Source organism: Ursus arctos, unplaced genomic scaffold, assembly GCF_023065955.2.
Source record: "Ursus arctos isolate Adak ecotype North America unplaced genomic scaffold, UrsArc2.0 scaffold_24, whole genome shotgun sequence".
Taxonomy (NCBI): domain Eukaryota; kingdom Metazoa; phylum Chordata; class Mammalia; order Carnivora; family Ursidae; genus Ursus; species Ursus arctos.
The window spans coordinates 21,069,323-21,084,380 of NW_026622919.1; the positions used below are offsets into that span (position 1 = coordinate 21,069,323).

General features: G+C 58.3%; 1 protein-coding gene across 1 annotated transcript; it reads right to left on the bottom strand.

Annotated features, from left to right (window-relative positions):
- Positions 1 to 687: 687 nt before the first annotated feature.
- On the bottom strand, positions 688 to 13,810 carry RAPGEFL1 (Rap guanine nucleotide exchange factor like 1). The gene is made up of 15 exons (XM_026512904.4): positions 12,969 to 13,810; positions 10,091 to 10,166; positions 9,035 to 9,176; positions 8,707 to 8,804; positions 6,941 to 7,053; positions 6,541 to 6,708; positions 5,713 to 5,810; positions 5,480 to 5,602; positions 4,734 to 4,912; positions 4,557 to 4,647; positions 3,956 to 4,006; positions 3,522 to 3,609; positions 3,270 to 3,334; positions 2,877 to 2,931; positions 688 to 2,650 (listed from the first exon to the last, which is right to left on the bottom strand). Exons 1-15 carry the CDS (start codon positions 13,486 to 13,488, stop codon positions 2,526 to 2,528), a joined length of 1,992 nt encoding a protein of 663 aa, XP_026368689.1. The 5' UTR covers positions 13,489 to 13,810; the 3' UTR covers positions 688 to 2,525.
- Between the last annotated feature and the right edge of the window lie 1,248 nt (positions 13,811 to 15,058).

Here is a 15,058-nt window from a genome sequence, read left to right on the forward strand (position 1 = left end):
GATACCTTCTGGAATTGTAGCCAGCAGGACTGGCTGATGAGACGGGGGAGGGATGAGGAGGCGTCGAGGGGCAAGTCCCGCATTCTTGCCTTGAACCCCTGGGAGGAGGAGAGGACCGATTCCTGAGAGGCCACTCACAGGGAGTAGCACATGGGCGACAGGGGAAGACTGGGGCTCACGTGGAGCTTCCTGAAGAGCTGTCATCTCCTGAAGCTTAGGCTCTCCTCAGAGCCGAACACTAGGCTCCAGACGCCCCCATCTCAGCGTCACTGGTAGACGCGCGTCGTGTGACTAGTGAGCACTGTCCTCGTAGCGGGGGGCGGAGGGTGCATGGTGTCTGCAGTGACAGGTCTCAGTCAGGGCCCAGTTCTGCCCCCTCGCTCGCCTGTGACGTGGCCCTTATGCTAGGACTTCCCAGCTTCCATCTTCCGCCTGCAGGTCTCAGGATTTAATGAGATCGCAGTCTACGGCGTCCCAAAGGTGGAAGAACTAGCTTCCACTCTGCCCAGTTCCAGACACTATGTGACGAGGCTCATGACGTTGGCCCCTTTCCCTCTCAACCGCATTTTCAGTTATTCCAGAACAGCCCTGCTGAGGGGCCCCGTGCGCCGAGAGGGGGTCCCCTCTTCCCTCCCTCAGTCCCTGCCCCAGCCTCAGAGAAACAGAACGGAGCACAGCAAGCAACTCGATTCATAGACTTTATCAGCTTTTTCTCCACCCCGCGGTCTCTGCAGACAACCGAACCAGTACAGCACACGCGGTTCACTCCGGCCGAGCTGGGCAGCAGCGGGGCAGGCATCAGGACCTGGGGCGGGCAGCAGCTGAGACGGGACCAGCGGCCCCCAGGGCTTGAGGAGGGTTGTGGGAGCTTCGGGAGAAGGCTGCCAGCGAGTGGGGTCAGGAGGGAGGGGGCCGCAGGGAGAGGAGGGCGCGGGGACAGCTGCGGCGAGGAAGCAGGGAGGGGAGGGGGGGTATGGTCAGTGTCTGGAAGGGGTGGAGGAGGTGGGACACAGTGCCTGTGTATGTGCAGGTGGGGGTGGGGGCCCATACACATGTTTTGGTGGCAGGAACAGGACAGACCACTGTATAAAAGGGACTGTGCAACATAACCTATGATACAATGTTTACATATGATACAAGGCTCTTCCCCTCTTTGAGTTTTAAAAAATAAATTTACAATTCCAGAGCTTTTGATAAAAAATATGTACACCCTCAGAGCAGGAACAGCAGCTGCTTTCGCTGTTGCTGCCTCTGCCTCTTCAGCAGGGAAAGAGGTGGTGCCAGAAAAGGGGGGTGAGGCTGTGCCGGGACACCTCACCCAGTAGCTGCCAGGAGCCCTGCGCCCCTCGGCCCTGGAGGCCCGTGTGGGAGAGGGTGGGGAGGCCGAGAGGTATTAAAGGCGTCACCACAGTCCGGTTTTGCCTTTACAGTCTAGGCCATTCCCTCCCCTCTCACTCCTGGGGGCTGCCTGCCCAGGTACAGGGGTCCACCCCACCCCAGCTCTGATGGGGAGGACCCAGGGAGAAGTCAAGACAGGGAGAAGGATAGAGACCATGGGTTGGTGCCCCACAGAAGAGCCAGAAGGGGGATGACAGCTCCCTTCTTAGCAGTAGACACCCCGAAAGCAGGAGTGCAGGCAGCAGACACCTTCAACTCCTAACACCGCCTCGCCCCGCCCCACAATGCAGAGGGAGCGTCCTGCAGGCGGCTTAGGCCTGGGTTTCCCTGAGCATCTTCCACGGTCTCATTGGAGCCCACCCAGAGACCCTGGGGAGGCCTGAGTGGGGGACTCCCAAGGGCCGACCAGTAACCCTTCCCACCTGCTGCTGCCCCTGCCCCAGGAACAGCTTCATTCACGGGCTTGGGCACGCAGGGCAGCGAAAGGAGCTGAGCAGGGAGCGGTGGGGGTGGGGAAAGCACCCCGCACCATCATCGCAGGGCAGAGTAGACCAGGGTAGCACCAAACAGAAGGACCCCCTCTACACACAACACCCTCCCTCAACTGCCGGATGCACTCCTGCTTCTTAAAGGGGACAGGCGCACACACACACACACACACAGACACAAGGGTGATATAATATTCTGGGGGGTACATCCAGGGGTCCCAGCCCTGACCAGGGAGAGGCCGGACGGGTGGAGAGGAAGGCTGCCAATCCCTCCCACGATTCCGCTCTGGGAGACAGGAGGGTGGGCAGCTTTCCTGCCTGCCTGGGAGGAGGCTGGAAACTCCATCTCTGGAACGGACTTTGATGAGAGGGCAGAGAGGAAGGAGCCCTCTGCCCCCCCCTTCCCTGCGAGGGCAGGGACCAGCAGAGTGTGGTTTTGGCTGGAAGGAGCAAGGGGGAGAGGACTTCAGCAGGATGAACAGGCTTATGAGTCCAGGGCTAAGTCCATCTGACTCTTTCCTGAGGGGCAGGAAGTCACTCCAGCGGAAAGATGTCAGGGGTCATTTGGGACATCGTGCAAAGTGCTTGAGTGCCAGGTGCCCGAGGACCTTGGTGGGGCACTGACCAGAGCCTCTGTTCTCACTGACTATTAGCCTCCAGCTTGTAGGAGAGCTCGAAGAGGAGGTTCTGGTTGTCGATGACCTGGAACTGGCGCACATAGGCCTTGGTCTGCAGGTGATGGGGGGATGCCTCCATGTCCAGGCCTGAGGGGTGACGAGAGAAGGGGTCAGCCTCTGAGCCTCCCTTCTCGCTCTATGCGCATACCAGCCAGAGGAGCGGGGTGTGGATTTGGGACAGGTGCTGGGCAGGAGGGCCCCCGGGGAGGCCAAGGAAAGGGAGGAGAGAGACAAGTTTAAGGAGATAAAGAACTGAGCCCTCCCACTCAGTCAGAGCTCCACCTGTGAAACTCTCAGTTTCACAGGTACTCACAAAGGGGCCGGCTCCGGTACTTGCGGATTGTCCTCACTTTTTCGGCCACTGAATGCTGGGAGATGACAAGGAATGAGCCCTTAAAAGGGTACAGAAAGATGTCCCCCCCTCTAACGCTCCCCTTGCTCCATTCTCCGATTCTGCTGGTTTTACCCTGCTCCCTCCAGGGTCTAATTCTGGAGGGTCTCTGAAGAACCAAAGGAGGGGTGTAACCGGCCGGTGAGGAGAGGTAGCGTTGTGACCCCCCCACCCCTATGCCACCAGGGACAGTCAGGAGTCTGTTAGGCAAGCTGGGCACCAAGGAGGTAGGCTGCTATCTTTAGGGATCTGCCAGGAGAGGGGGAAGGTTGCCAGCCCCCCCGCACCCGGGCCAGGGTCGGCAGTGGCACTCACCAGCTTCTCAATGTTCACCAAACCATCGACAAGGGTCTTACTCCCCTCGTGCAGGAAAGTCAGGTCTAGGGGATGGAAAAGAAGCCCATGGGAGGAAGAAGAGAGGAGGTCTCAAGGGCCCCTCCCCCCCTCCCCCACAACCGCTCAATGGGGGGCTCCTGCAGGCGGGCACCCACAGCTGAGTGCCAGGGGTTGAGAGCCGGAACTGGGGCACGGAGAGGGCGGCTAGAAGGGCACGGGAGTGACTCTCACCTTTGAGGATCAGAGGCACGAAGGGAATCACGGGAGGTTTCATCTTGGAGATCACTTCTCGGTAGCTTTTGTGGTTCCTGCAGGGGTCCTGGCAGTCCGAGGCAGACAGGTAAAGGGGCACATAGTCCCAGAGCACCTTAAAGATGTCCCTTACTCCTCCTTCGTCCCCCTGCCCTAGGTCCATCTCTGATCAGAGAGGGGTATGTAGGGGGGTCTAGCTGGGGGTGAGGTGGGGAGGGGCTTGACTGTTCTTCTCCCTCCTCCCAGGAAAACGGGGTGGCAATCCTCCCATCTCCTCCCCTCCCAGCACGGGGGGGGGGGGGTGTCTCAGGCACTAAAAACCTTGCAGGGAAGCTTGAGGAAGAAGGTTGAGGGGAACAGAGGGCCTCTGGGGTACAAGTTCAGGGGCAGATAAAAGAGCTGAACCCACTCACTGTCAGGTTCTCAAATTTGCGGAACAAGTTCTTGAATTTCCCTGGCAGTTTCTGCAGAGAGTTTGAAGAAAGGAGAAGGAATGTGAGTGGAGCTCCTTGGGTTTCACGGCAGCTCTGGCTAATCCCCAGGTGTCAGAGGGGAAAAGGGCCTGGCTGTCTTGCAGGGGGCTGGCAAACTGGTGGGTGGGGAAATAGAGTCAGCCCTTGGTGCGGTCTGGGGAGCTTGAAGCAGCCCAGGGGAACAAATTATTTTGGGGAATTCGAGCCTCTGCTTAGGCATACGCCATGCACGAGGGACCTCACTGAGTGCTGGCTGAAATCCAGGATCCAAGTCTGCGACCTGGCCTGGGCTGCCAGCCCCCGCCCGCGGGGATTCCGGCTTTTTTCCTATTTTGCAGGGGGACAGACAGGGTCCATTAGCCAAGCTGCGTGCCCGGGGGCAGGATCTGCCAGAAGAGGGCGCCTCCTTCCTCCCGGCACAAAGGTTCCTACCGACCCGCCGCAGCCGTGGGAGGCCGCCCTGGGGTGACCCCGGGAGGCCGAGATCCCCGAGCGGGGCCAGCACAAGCGGGGGGAGAGCAAGGGGCAGCCGTGTCATCACCTCCCAGGTGAGCCGCAGGCGGCTGACCGCGGCGTTGTCCAGCCCCATGACCACGGCGTAGAAGGACAGCAGGTCCTGGTTCTGCTTGCAGCTGCGGGGGACGGGGGTGGGAGGCGGGGTCAGGGCGCGCCCGGGGGGCCCCCCGGCGCCCCCCCTCCGCCGCGCGGCCGCACTCACATGGCCGCGATCTTGAGGAACTTCTTGAGCAGCTGCGCGCGCTTGCCCGGGGCCTCGCACAGCAGCACCTCGGTGGCCACCCAGTGCGTGACCTCGCTGCAGCGCTGCAGCAACAGCTCCAGGTTGGCCGTCTCCCGGCGGCCGCGCTCCCCGTGGAACACGTAGTCCACGAATTCCAGCTGCACCCGCGTGGCGTGGCGTGGCGTGACGGCCGCGGCGCGTGGGGGGTGGCGGTGGGCCGGCGGCGGGTGCGCCCGCGGAGGGAAAGGCCGGAGGGCGGGGCCGGGACGGGGGCGGGGCAAGAGGAGAAACCAGGGACAAGACGGGTTGCAACAGAGATGGGGGGGAGTCACATTAATAATACTGTGCTATCTACCGAGCACTGACTAGGGGCCAGGCCCTTGAACCATCTGATAGACATGCCTGTGACTTGTGACTGCCTTGTTTTCTTTCTTTAATAGGGAGTAGTTTAAAAATACTAACCATGGATCAGGTTCTATGTAAGACCCACCTTACTAAGGGGGTCTCTCTCTTTGCTGTTTTTTTGTTTTTGTTTTTGTTTTCCTGGATGGAGGACGCAAGGCTCAGAGAGTGTGGGGTGAGTTGGGGTGAATTGCCCAAGGGCCCCCTGCCAGCCAGCCTTCTAAACCCAAGTTCAGCTGCACACGTTGCCCATCTCCAGGCCCCCCACGTTGGCACATTTCTCCCCCCAGGCCCCCCAGCCCAGCACCAGCTACAGTGCCCACCTCGTGCACGCATCGGAACAGCTCCCAGTGGAAGGCGGTAAGGTGGTTGGCCACGTCCTCAGGCTCCACGCGGTGGATCTCTGTGTCTCCAGGGGACACCTGGATCTCCTCAGGGAGGGGCATCTGGTGGCACGCAGGGACACGGGCTGGACTCCACTCTGGACTTGTGAGTTTCTGCCCACAGCCCCTCTGGGCCCTGGCTTGCAGCCGAGGCCTTGTGCCGGAGTTCTTACCAGGGCCTCATAGCTGTCCCGTGTGCAGGCAAACAGGTGGCTGTTGATGCCCAGCGTGGTGAACACACAGTCTTCCGTGGGCTGGAGAAGGACCTTCTCTGCAGGAGAACGAGCTGCTCTGCCTCAGCCCCAACCACCTGCACCCTCACACACCCCAGCCACTGTGGCCATCCCATCTGGAAACTCCTAACCCTGCACAGACACGTTCTAGACTAATGGGACTCGTGTTATGTTATCACCAGTTTATGCCATATTTATCTGAAATTTTTCAGCTAATGATTTCTCTTGCATTCATAACCTCCTTTTTACCCCCAACATTCTTCCCCAGCTCTCCTCTCATTCTGTCATCCCGGTGACACCGGAACTTTTTCTCCTTGCCTCAGAGGAAGATAGGGCTCTGGCTACGGGGCAGGCTTTCTGCCTTCCCACGGGAGTTGGAGGCCTACCGTGTGTTTTTAGCCTCAAAAACGCAGCATCCTCAGATGCTCTGGGAGGTTAAGGAGTCGGATCCCCAGGTGAGGAAGAGACAAGCACCCGGCTCCAAATCCAAGTTCTTGGACCAGCGCTTTCCAAACTTTACTACGCATGGGCATCGCCTGGGAATCGTTAAGATGCTCTTTCTGAATCGGCAGGTGTGGAGTAGGGTGGGAGGTACTGCAGTTTTAATAAGCTCCCAGGTCGGCGATGCTCCTGTGGCTGGTCCCAGGACCACACTTTGGGTAGCTGGGGCGTACAAGTCGTCTGCACCCCTGCCCCGGAGCACTGGGCTTTCGAGTTTCTCCTCTCCTGCCCCCACGACCACCCTGCCCAGCTCTTCCCGAGCCTCACCTCCCGAGGAAGCCACCGCTACCAGGATGAGGGAGTCCTCGCGCCCGGCAGGCTCCTCCGAGTACTGCAGCTTCTCTGTCACAGAGCCCAGGATGTCCTGCACAGACGCCGAGAGGCGGCTGCGGATGGTCACGTAAGAGTGGTCAGGCATGTAGACCCGGCAGAAGACTGGCCAGAGACAGGACGGTGGCTTTCCGTTAGCAGGAGGAACGGCCCCACTGGCCCAGGCCCCTGCCATGTCTGTTTCCCCGCCCATCTCACCCCCCACCGTCAACAGAGGCTGTCAAAAGGACATCCTACCACACCAGGAGACTCCACGGAAGGTGCCCCAAACCCAGAGACCCCAAAGGGCCCTCTGAGCCGCTCCAGAAGCTCTCCCCATCTTGCTGCCCACACTCACTCTCATCAGAGCCCCGGAAGGCCACTCGGGTCTGCAGACAGGAGTCGATCCGGCGGAAGTGGCGGAAGAGAGGCTTCACTTGCTTGCTGGGCGGCTGGCTTTCCTCTGGGATCCTGGCATGGACACAGCTGGGTGTCAGGAGGTCCTGTCACGCATACGGAGCGCCAGGCAGGCAACATCAAGCAAGGGCTTATCAGAACAGAGTCAAGGATCCACCAGCACCGGGTTCAGAAAGCGGTGAAGGAGGTCAGAAGGGAGACAACGACCAGCATGGGACAACTGTCCGAGCGACCCAGATCATATGCCACCTCTTGCACCAATTCTCTGATCCACCCCACCCACCAGGAAAGGTCACTTTTTGGCATCAGCTGCCGTAGGACACTGGGCTAATATTTGTTTATGTGCGTATCTTATCTCTTCTGCAAGACTGAGAGCTTTTGAGGGCTGGGCTTAGTCCTTCCTGGACTTTTTTTTTTTTTTTTTCACCCTCCAGGCCTAGCACACTACTTGGCACATGGTAGGTGTAGGTCATCTGCTGTTTCCTGAATTTTGCCGACAAGGACTTCACAGCCTGGGAGGGAGACAGACGTGTATACAGCTACTTCTAACACGAGACAGGAGGTGTTAGGTGATATCACAAAGGTACAAGGAGAGTTCTGTTGGCATGAGGGAGGGGGAACTTTCAGTGGAAGATGGTATTTGACCGGGGCCTTGAAGGACAACAGAAAGAAGCGGATACAGTGTGGTCCTTCTGGGGTGGACCATAGAAATGATGGCAGGAAATTGGGATTGGGAATGCCCAGAAGTTCAGAGAATGGTGGGGTGTATAGGGAGTGTCGTGGGGGCTGGGGGTTGTGGGAGATGAGGCAGGAAGCATCAGCAGAAAGACGGGGCGTTGAATGCTGGGCAAGGGTGTTACAATTTTGACTTGTGGGCAATAGGGAGCCCTGGATGTTTTTGAAAGAGGAGCATGATGTCGTCAAACTGGAAAGATCTCTCTGGTGTCAGCATAAGAAGGGAGAGGACGCAAGACCGTGAGTTGAATCCCCGGGCAGGAGGCTGTGGCAGTAATCCAGGTGAGAGCTAATGAGGCCTGAACGAGGGTTGTGGTGGTGGAAATGGAGTGAAGAGAGACTGAAATGGTCAGAGGAATGGACGGATGGATGGATGCGCTGGAGTCCTGAAGCTGTCTCGCAGTGGCTCATGAGAGCAAGACGGTGAAATCTGGGGAGATTCTGCCAATGAGTTTTTAAACAGCCATTAATAAAAAAAAAAGTTTTATAAACTTCTAGTGACATTATTACCACAAAAGGTAGTATCCTGTTTTACTCTATTTTGCTATTATCAATGCTCTTGATGTTATTTACCTCTCTTGTATTTGTGTGGTGAAAATACTACGTAATGGCCTGCTACTGCACATTTCTTCCCAACATCACATTCAGTGACGTCATGTCGGTAGTTGGAAATCAGCCAGCGAGAGAATTTACACCATGGGAATCAGCAAAAGCTACAAATAGGGGCTTTTTTTTTTTTTTTTCCTGAAACGCTGGTTGTTAAATATGTACCAGTACACCACTGGATTGATGAAGAGATGAATGGGAGAATGGGCAAGACAGTGACTGGAGGCCGTGCTTTCTGCTACCCTCTAGCGAGAGAAAGGGGCTGAAATAAAGCCACACTGGAGTCAAAAGGCCAGAGGCAGTCCCTGTGACAGAGGAACATGGCGGACGTCTGTCCTATCCCCTCCCCCAACCCATTGCCCTCACTTTAGCTCCACTGTTTCCACAAGCTGGTGCAGCCTCAGTGTGTCCTCTCGGAGGTCCTGGTAAAGGGACTCATCCTTCATAATCAGCAGGTACAGATCCTGGGGAGCAGAGGAGAGAGAAGATAAAGGCAGGGGTCTCATCCCAAGCTTCGCTATCGGCAAGGGCTGGGGCAGGGTCTCCATGTCTTTGAGCGTAGAGGAACCATATAAACTGAGGTCCACTGGCATCTTCTCCTTCCAGGTACCCAGCTTGAGGAGTATGGCCCCTTCCAAGGAGCCCCCTTCCAGAGCTAATAGCCTGCTCACCCGCCTTCTCTTCCCAGGCCCACCTTGATGATGCGGCCGGCCCCCTCTTCCTCCTGCAGCAGCCCCTGGTAGGTGTCCAGGAAGTGAAGGAGCATGGCTAGACAGGCCTGCTTCCGGCCCAGCCCCTCGGGGCCCTCCATACCTCCTGCCCAAACAAAACTGACCCCTTAGTTAAGAAAAAGCCCTGGGCAGGCAGACCTGAGGAAACTAGGAAGGGAGATGAGAAGCAGTGGGTGGCTAAACCCTCCCAAATATTCTCTAGGTCTGGGGCCAGGGAGAAGGGAGGTCCAGGGGTCCCTGGAGCCAAGACCCCTTCATGCCCCAGCCTGGGCTTTTGCTCAGAGTAGGTAGGGATGGCACCCGCTTGACCACGTCCATCTGACCACATCCTGCCTATTTGAATTTCACTTGAAGATACTGTGCCTGGACCCACCCAACCTCTGACCAGCGCATAACCTGGAGTTGGTAAAGGCCAATGATGCTTACCACAGACCTGACCATACCTCCGTGTATGGCCTGGTGTTTCTAAGAGAGCCTATGGTATTCTGCTCAGTGGCCTGACATTTACAATTAGATCCTAAAATAACTCAGTGAGAGGCCCTATGGTTACATGAGACCCTACGAATAGCCCGGCCAGTGGCCTGTTTCTAGCAGACCCCACCGAAGCACAGCTGTGACCTGATGTTTACATCGGACCCTATAATAACCCACGGGGCAACCAGATGTTTAGAGCAACAATTCAGTGGGGACAGAGGCTCTCTTAATAGAATAATAACACCTTGCATTTGCACAGGGCTCTGCCGTCTCCAAAGCACTCCCACATCTACTATCAGAAGGATCTCCACAACAGCCCCGTAGGTACGCAGGGCAGGTGCTATTTACCCCCTTTTTACAGAAGAGGAAACTGAGGCCCCAGGAGGTTAGGGGGTCCGCCCAAGGTCACAGAGCTGGTGAGTCAAACCCCTGGAATTGAAACCCAGGAGTGCTGGGTTGAGCTGAGGGCCTGATATCACATGTGGGGTAAGGGGCGTGGCTTCCTCCTGACCTCCCCTATAGCAAGCTCCATAAAAGGATATTACTCGTGTAGCTCCTGCAGAAATTTCTCCGTGGGGAGGAAGAGAGAATGGGTGAGGACGATGTCATCCAGCAGGATATCTGTAGAGATCAATTGGCGCCACTGATGTCAGGCGGGCACTTCCAGGACCCGACTGGACACTCACTACCCCCCCTTCTCTTTGCCTCCTAGAGTGAGTTCTTAGCCAGGCTGGAGCCCCAGCCACCTGCCCCGTCATGCTCTGCACAAGCGCGCGCGCACACACACGTGTGAAGGTTCTGGGCAGCCGCTGCGGGGGTGGGGTTGGCAGCTGCCAAGGCAGCTGGAGGGAAGGAGGGGGCGCCCTTTGATGGCCACGCCCACTACTCTTCAACGCGTGTGGGAAGCTGGTCAGATAATAAGGCAAGCTTGAGATCTGCCCCAAAAAAGAGGTCGACCACAGAAGAGTCTCTAGAAAAGAACTTCCAAACGCGGAGGTTAGGGTCAGTGGTGTGTGTGTGTGTGTGTGTGTGTGTGTGTGTGTGTGTGTGTGTGTCTCTGTATCCCTCCTCCCCTCCCTACTCCCTACCTAACAGCTCTGAGTTCCAACTGGGCAGGTGAGAACCAGCCGCATTAAAAAGGAGAGGGAGTGACTGCCATCTCTTTGATCCCAAAAGCCTTTAAATAGAAGCCCTGTGTCCTCTGGATGCCCAGAGATGGAAGGGTTAATGATGGAAGGGTGGAGGGGAGTGGCTCTCACCACCCTTTTCCCCTCCACTCCCCCATCTGGGCCTGGCTCAGCCAGTCAGCCAGGTACAAGGTCGCCCTGACTTGCAGCCAGCCCTGGGGTGGGGCAGGGCAGCCTGGCACACAGAGACAGGCAGGGAGCAGGGAGGGAGCCAGGTGTCCTCACCAGGACAGGTTAGGGCCAGGTCCCCAGGCACTGCCCCAGGACAAAACCAAGGCTTCTGACGTCCCTTGGCGCACCATCCCCTGGCCTCTGAAGGGGGAGGAGGAGAACCAACACCAGATCCTCTACTTCAACTGTTGGATTTCACAATTGAGAAACTGAGGCCCAGAGCTGGGAGGGACTTGCGTGGAGCTGGAGTAGAAACCCAGACTCCTGAGTCTTTGTTCTTTTCTCAATATGCCTGAGGCAAGCAGTGTGCCAGGGTAGAGCACAGTGGTTAGATAGGGCTGCTTAGATGTTTGCGAGCCTTTGACTGGTTTGAGGATAACTTCTGTAAGTCCCCCCTCCCACACACCCTGGGAGGAAGACAGGATGGCTTGAGAACATTGGTTATATTGGAGAATATCAGAGTGGGAGGTTAAGGTGATTCTCATTTACCCTGGGACTGGTTTGAGGTTCCCCAAACCAGTTACTCGGGGCATCTAGCTTGCCAGCCCAGGAAATAGGGTGACAATCAATTCAGGAGTCCTTCCCCACGAGAGACCAGGTGGAGTGTGTGGCACCACGTCCCCGTGGAAGGGGAAAGACAGATTCTCCCTTTTCCTCTTTGCCTCGCTACCCTGTTATGTTCTTAAAGTGAGTCTGAGAGCCCCAGCTGTGACGCCTGGCTCCAAAGATGTCGACAAGGAATAGTAATGCCCACCGTCCTTCCTATCTATCTCATGGGAGAGCGAAGCCAGAGCAAAGGAAGAGGAACATGGGGCAGAGTGGGGGAGATGCTGCTATGGGGGCTACAGTTTGGCGTCTGCCTCTTCCAAGCCAGGCTCTGGTCCAATGCACAGCCTCCCCAGGGAATGTGTCATAGAGACACAGGGTGTGTGGTGTAGGCGGGAAGTTATGGTTAGGAGAGCTGTGTGTGTCTGATATTTTTCTAATTAAATCCAAAAGGTGTCAGCTCCCCAGGGCAACGACAGCTGAGCCAAGGAGAGGACCCAGGTCTTGAGAAAAATCTAGGGGAGCGGTGACCTATTCCACATGCCTAGGTCCAGGCTCCCTGCAGAGGTCTAAAAGAAAGTGTGAAACCCCCATCTTTAGGCCCTCGACCAGGGCTCCCATCCTCAGACCCTGCGGGGCTTCGTGAAATGCTGAGAGGCAGACCTAAAGACCCGCCAGTCTTCTACCTCCACCACTAACCAGCAGTTTGGGGCCTCAGTTTCCTCAAAGTCCCCTTAGTAGGGGTGCTGGTGGGGAGTGGTGAAACAGCATCATCATTTAGGGAATAAGCTTCTCAGGGTGTGGCTATTATTTTTTAAAGAGGCCGTGTGCTGGGGCCTGCCTTGCGAAGGGTGGGAGTTGGAGGGGCTCAGAATCCCTCCAGGATGCTGCAGGGTCCTGATGTCTGCCTGCCCAGCCACCTCTCCCCCAACTAGAACACCTCCTTCCCCCCAAGCTGCTAAGGACAGAGCATGCCTTTGCCCAAGGCCAAAAGGCAACTTGGGCCCTGAGCCTGTCTGGCACTGCCCCACTGAGTGGGCCAGCCCTGTGCTCTGGGGCTTCTGAACAGAATCGGGGACTTGAAGGTCTTTCAGGTCTTGGAAAGCACCTCTTGAGGTGGGGGTGTGGGGGTGGAGCACGGTCTGCTCAGGGTAGCTTCCATCTTAGTGTGTCAGGCCTTAATTTGGGGCCACAGAAGGAGGTAGGCAACACCAGGGACCCATGAGAATCTGTGGGTAAAATGTCCAGGAGAAAGGAAGTGTGGCTTAAGGAGAGAAAGAGGTTCAGCTTCTCCAGCTGGTGGGTGAGGCTGCTACAGGGAGGAAGGTGGCACTGCCGCTTCCCTCCTGCATAAGGGTCTGTTCCTCTCCTAGGCCGCTGCCCCACTTCAGTGACTGCTCAACCCCACACCGAGGCTCCCAGCCAAGCGCCCCCCACCCCCACCCCCACCCCCCCACTGTCCAAGGGCAAGGAAGAGGAACCGGTAGCAACCCCCTCCTCCGGGATGGATGAGCCTTACCTGAGGCGGCGCTGTCCCTGGTGGCCCCTCCGGCGAGCCGCTCCAGCACCCGGTTCAGAAGATGCTCCGGCCGCTCGGGGGCGCCCAGGGGGGCCCAGGGAGGGGAAGTCAGGGGCTCGCCCGGGGACAGCTCGTCAGAGGAGTACGAGGAAGGGGAGCGCAGGGGCCCCCCTCCCCCGAGCGGCCCGGGCCCCGGCACCTCCTCGAGCTGTAGCCAACAGGGACCCCCGCTGCCGAGCTCCTCCGCGACCCCCGCCGGCTCTCCCCCTTCCTCTTCAGGGGGCGGCTCCAGCCCCGGCTCGGCGGGGGGCTCCCGGAGGAAAGCTGGGAGCAGCAGGCGAGACACGCTCTGACGCCGCTGCAGCGGCCGCAGTCCCCCGGTTGGACCGCCGCCCCCGCCAGGCCCCCCGCCCCCGCCAGGCCCGCAGCAGCTTCCCGGACCTCCGCCGGGACCTCCCGCCACCGTTCGCCCCGCCAGCTGCGACGTCTGCTTCTTCAAAAATTTCTCCAACGGCTTCATGCCCCCCCCCGCCCCTCTCCTCGGGGCCGCCGGGGGACCCAGGTGTCCCAGGCGCGGGCGGGGGGGGCGGGGACACGATGCTCAGAGCCGGAGGGGCAGAGCGGAGGGCTGTGCCAGGCGCCGGACTGGGGGCCAGAGGTGCCCGCGGCTCGCTGGCCGGGGTCCAGTGGCCAGTGGCCCGGGGAGGTGCCAGAGGGAAAGAGTGCTCGCTCTTAGTGGCCCCCCATGTCGGTTGCAGCCGGCACGCGGCCCGGAGGGCGGGTAGGCTGCGGGGCCAGTGCCCCGGGCTCTGCGCTCCTGGGCCGGGCTGCGGCGGCAGAGACAGCGGGCGGAGCGCAAGGCTGAGAGAGGACGCGGCGGCGGCGGCGGCGGCGGCGGCGGCTGCGCTCCTGGCCCGGGGGAAGGTGGCAGAACTGAGACCGCGCCCCCTTCTCCAGTCCCCGCCCAGTCCCCGCCCCTGCCCTTTCTGGACCCGCCCCCTGGGCCGCGCGAGGCTTGAACTTGGGCGCTGGGGCTGGCCTCGAGGGAAATAGTAAGGCGCTGAACGGGATTGACGTCAGGGCAGATGCAGAAATTAAGGGCAAAGGTGATGGAGTGATTTACCAATGGAGAGTGAGTCCTGGCTTGCGGGCTAACAGGAGCTCTTAGGTATCATTTCAAAGAAGTAGGGCAGGTGTGTGGCCTGCACAACTTGGGCTTACCTGTGCTCAGGTGAGGCCTATAAAGATTGCTGATTGGGTGTGCGTCCCTCTCAACCCCGACAGTATGGTCTGTTGCCATATTTGTGGTCTTTATCTTCCTTCTATAAGAAGGGCTGGAAAGGCCTGGGGTGCATTGGCATTGGCATTGGCACTGGGGGGCGGTGCCCAACTGCCCTTTCTGGTAGGGCACAATAGGTGGTGAGGGCCTGGCTTGTGAGAGGCAGGTACTGGCAGGCAGGTAGGAGCCAGGCAGGGAGCAGCAGGTTGTGGCAGGTCTAGTTGGGGTGAAGAGAAGATACAGGAGGCAGGGGGGAGGAGATGAGGCATACAAGGGCACCTGAGCCCAGCTGGCAGCAGGAGATGGCAGGGCCACAGACATGATTGACAAGCTCTAGAACTGCCAACCAACATCATTAAGCATAGAGAGCCCCTCCAGAGTTGACATGGCCATGAAGCAGGGAAAGTAGTGCCAATTTGCACTCTAAATGATCTGTATTCCTATGCCTGTGCCAGGAGCACTCTGTCCCTAAGGATACACTGCCCCAGAAGGAGGAGGTGGGTGTAGAGACACACTCAGTGTAAACACATCGAGGTTAAAGTAACAAGGTGGGGGAGTGGCACCAGGTTGCAGAGGGATTGAAGCTCCTTGGACAATGCCCCACCCCTGTTTACTGTGCGGGGACCAGGCAGGGACAGGAATGCTAAAGGCTGGGAGTGGTGGTTGAACTGAACAGGGTGTGTACCACACACATGTCACTGTGTGTGCATATCTGGTCCTATGTGTGCTAGAGCATGTGTTCACAGAAATAAAGCTTTGCACACCCATCTGTTTGTGGGTTTGGAAAGGGAACAGTAAAAGGGAGAGAGCA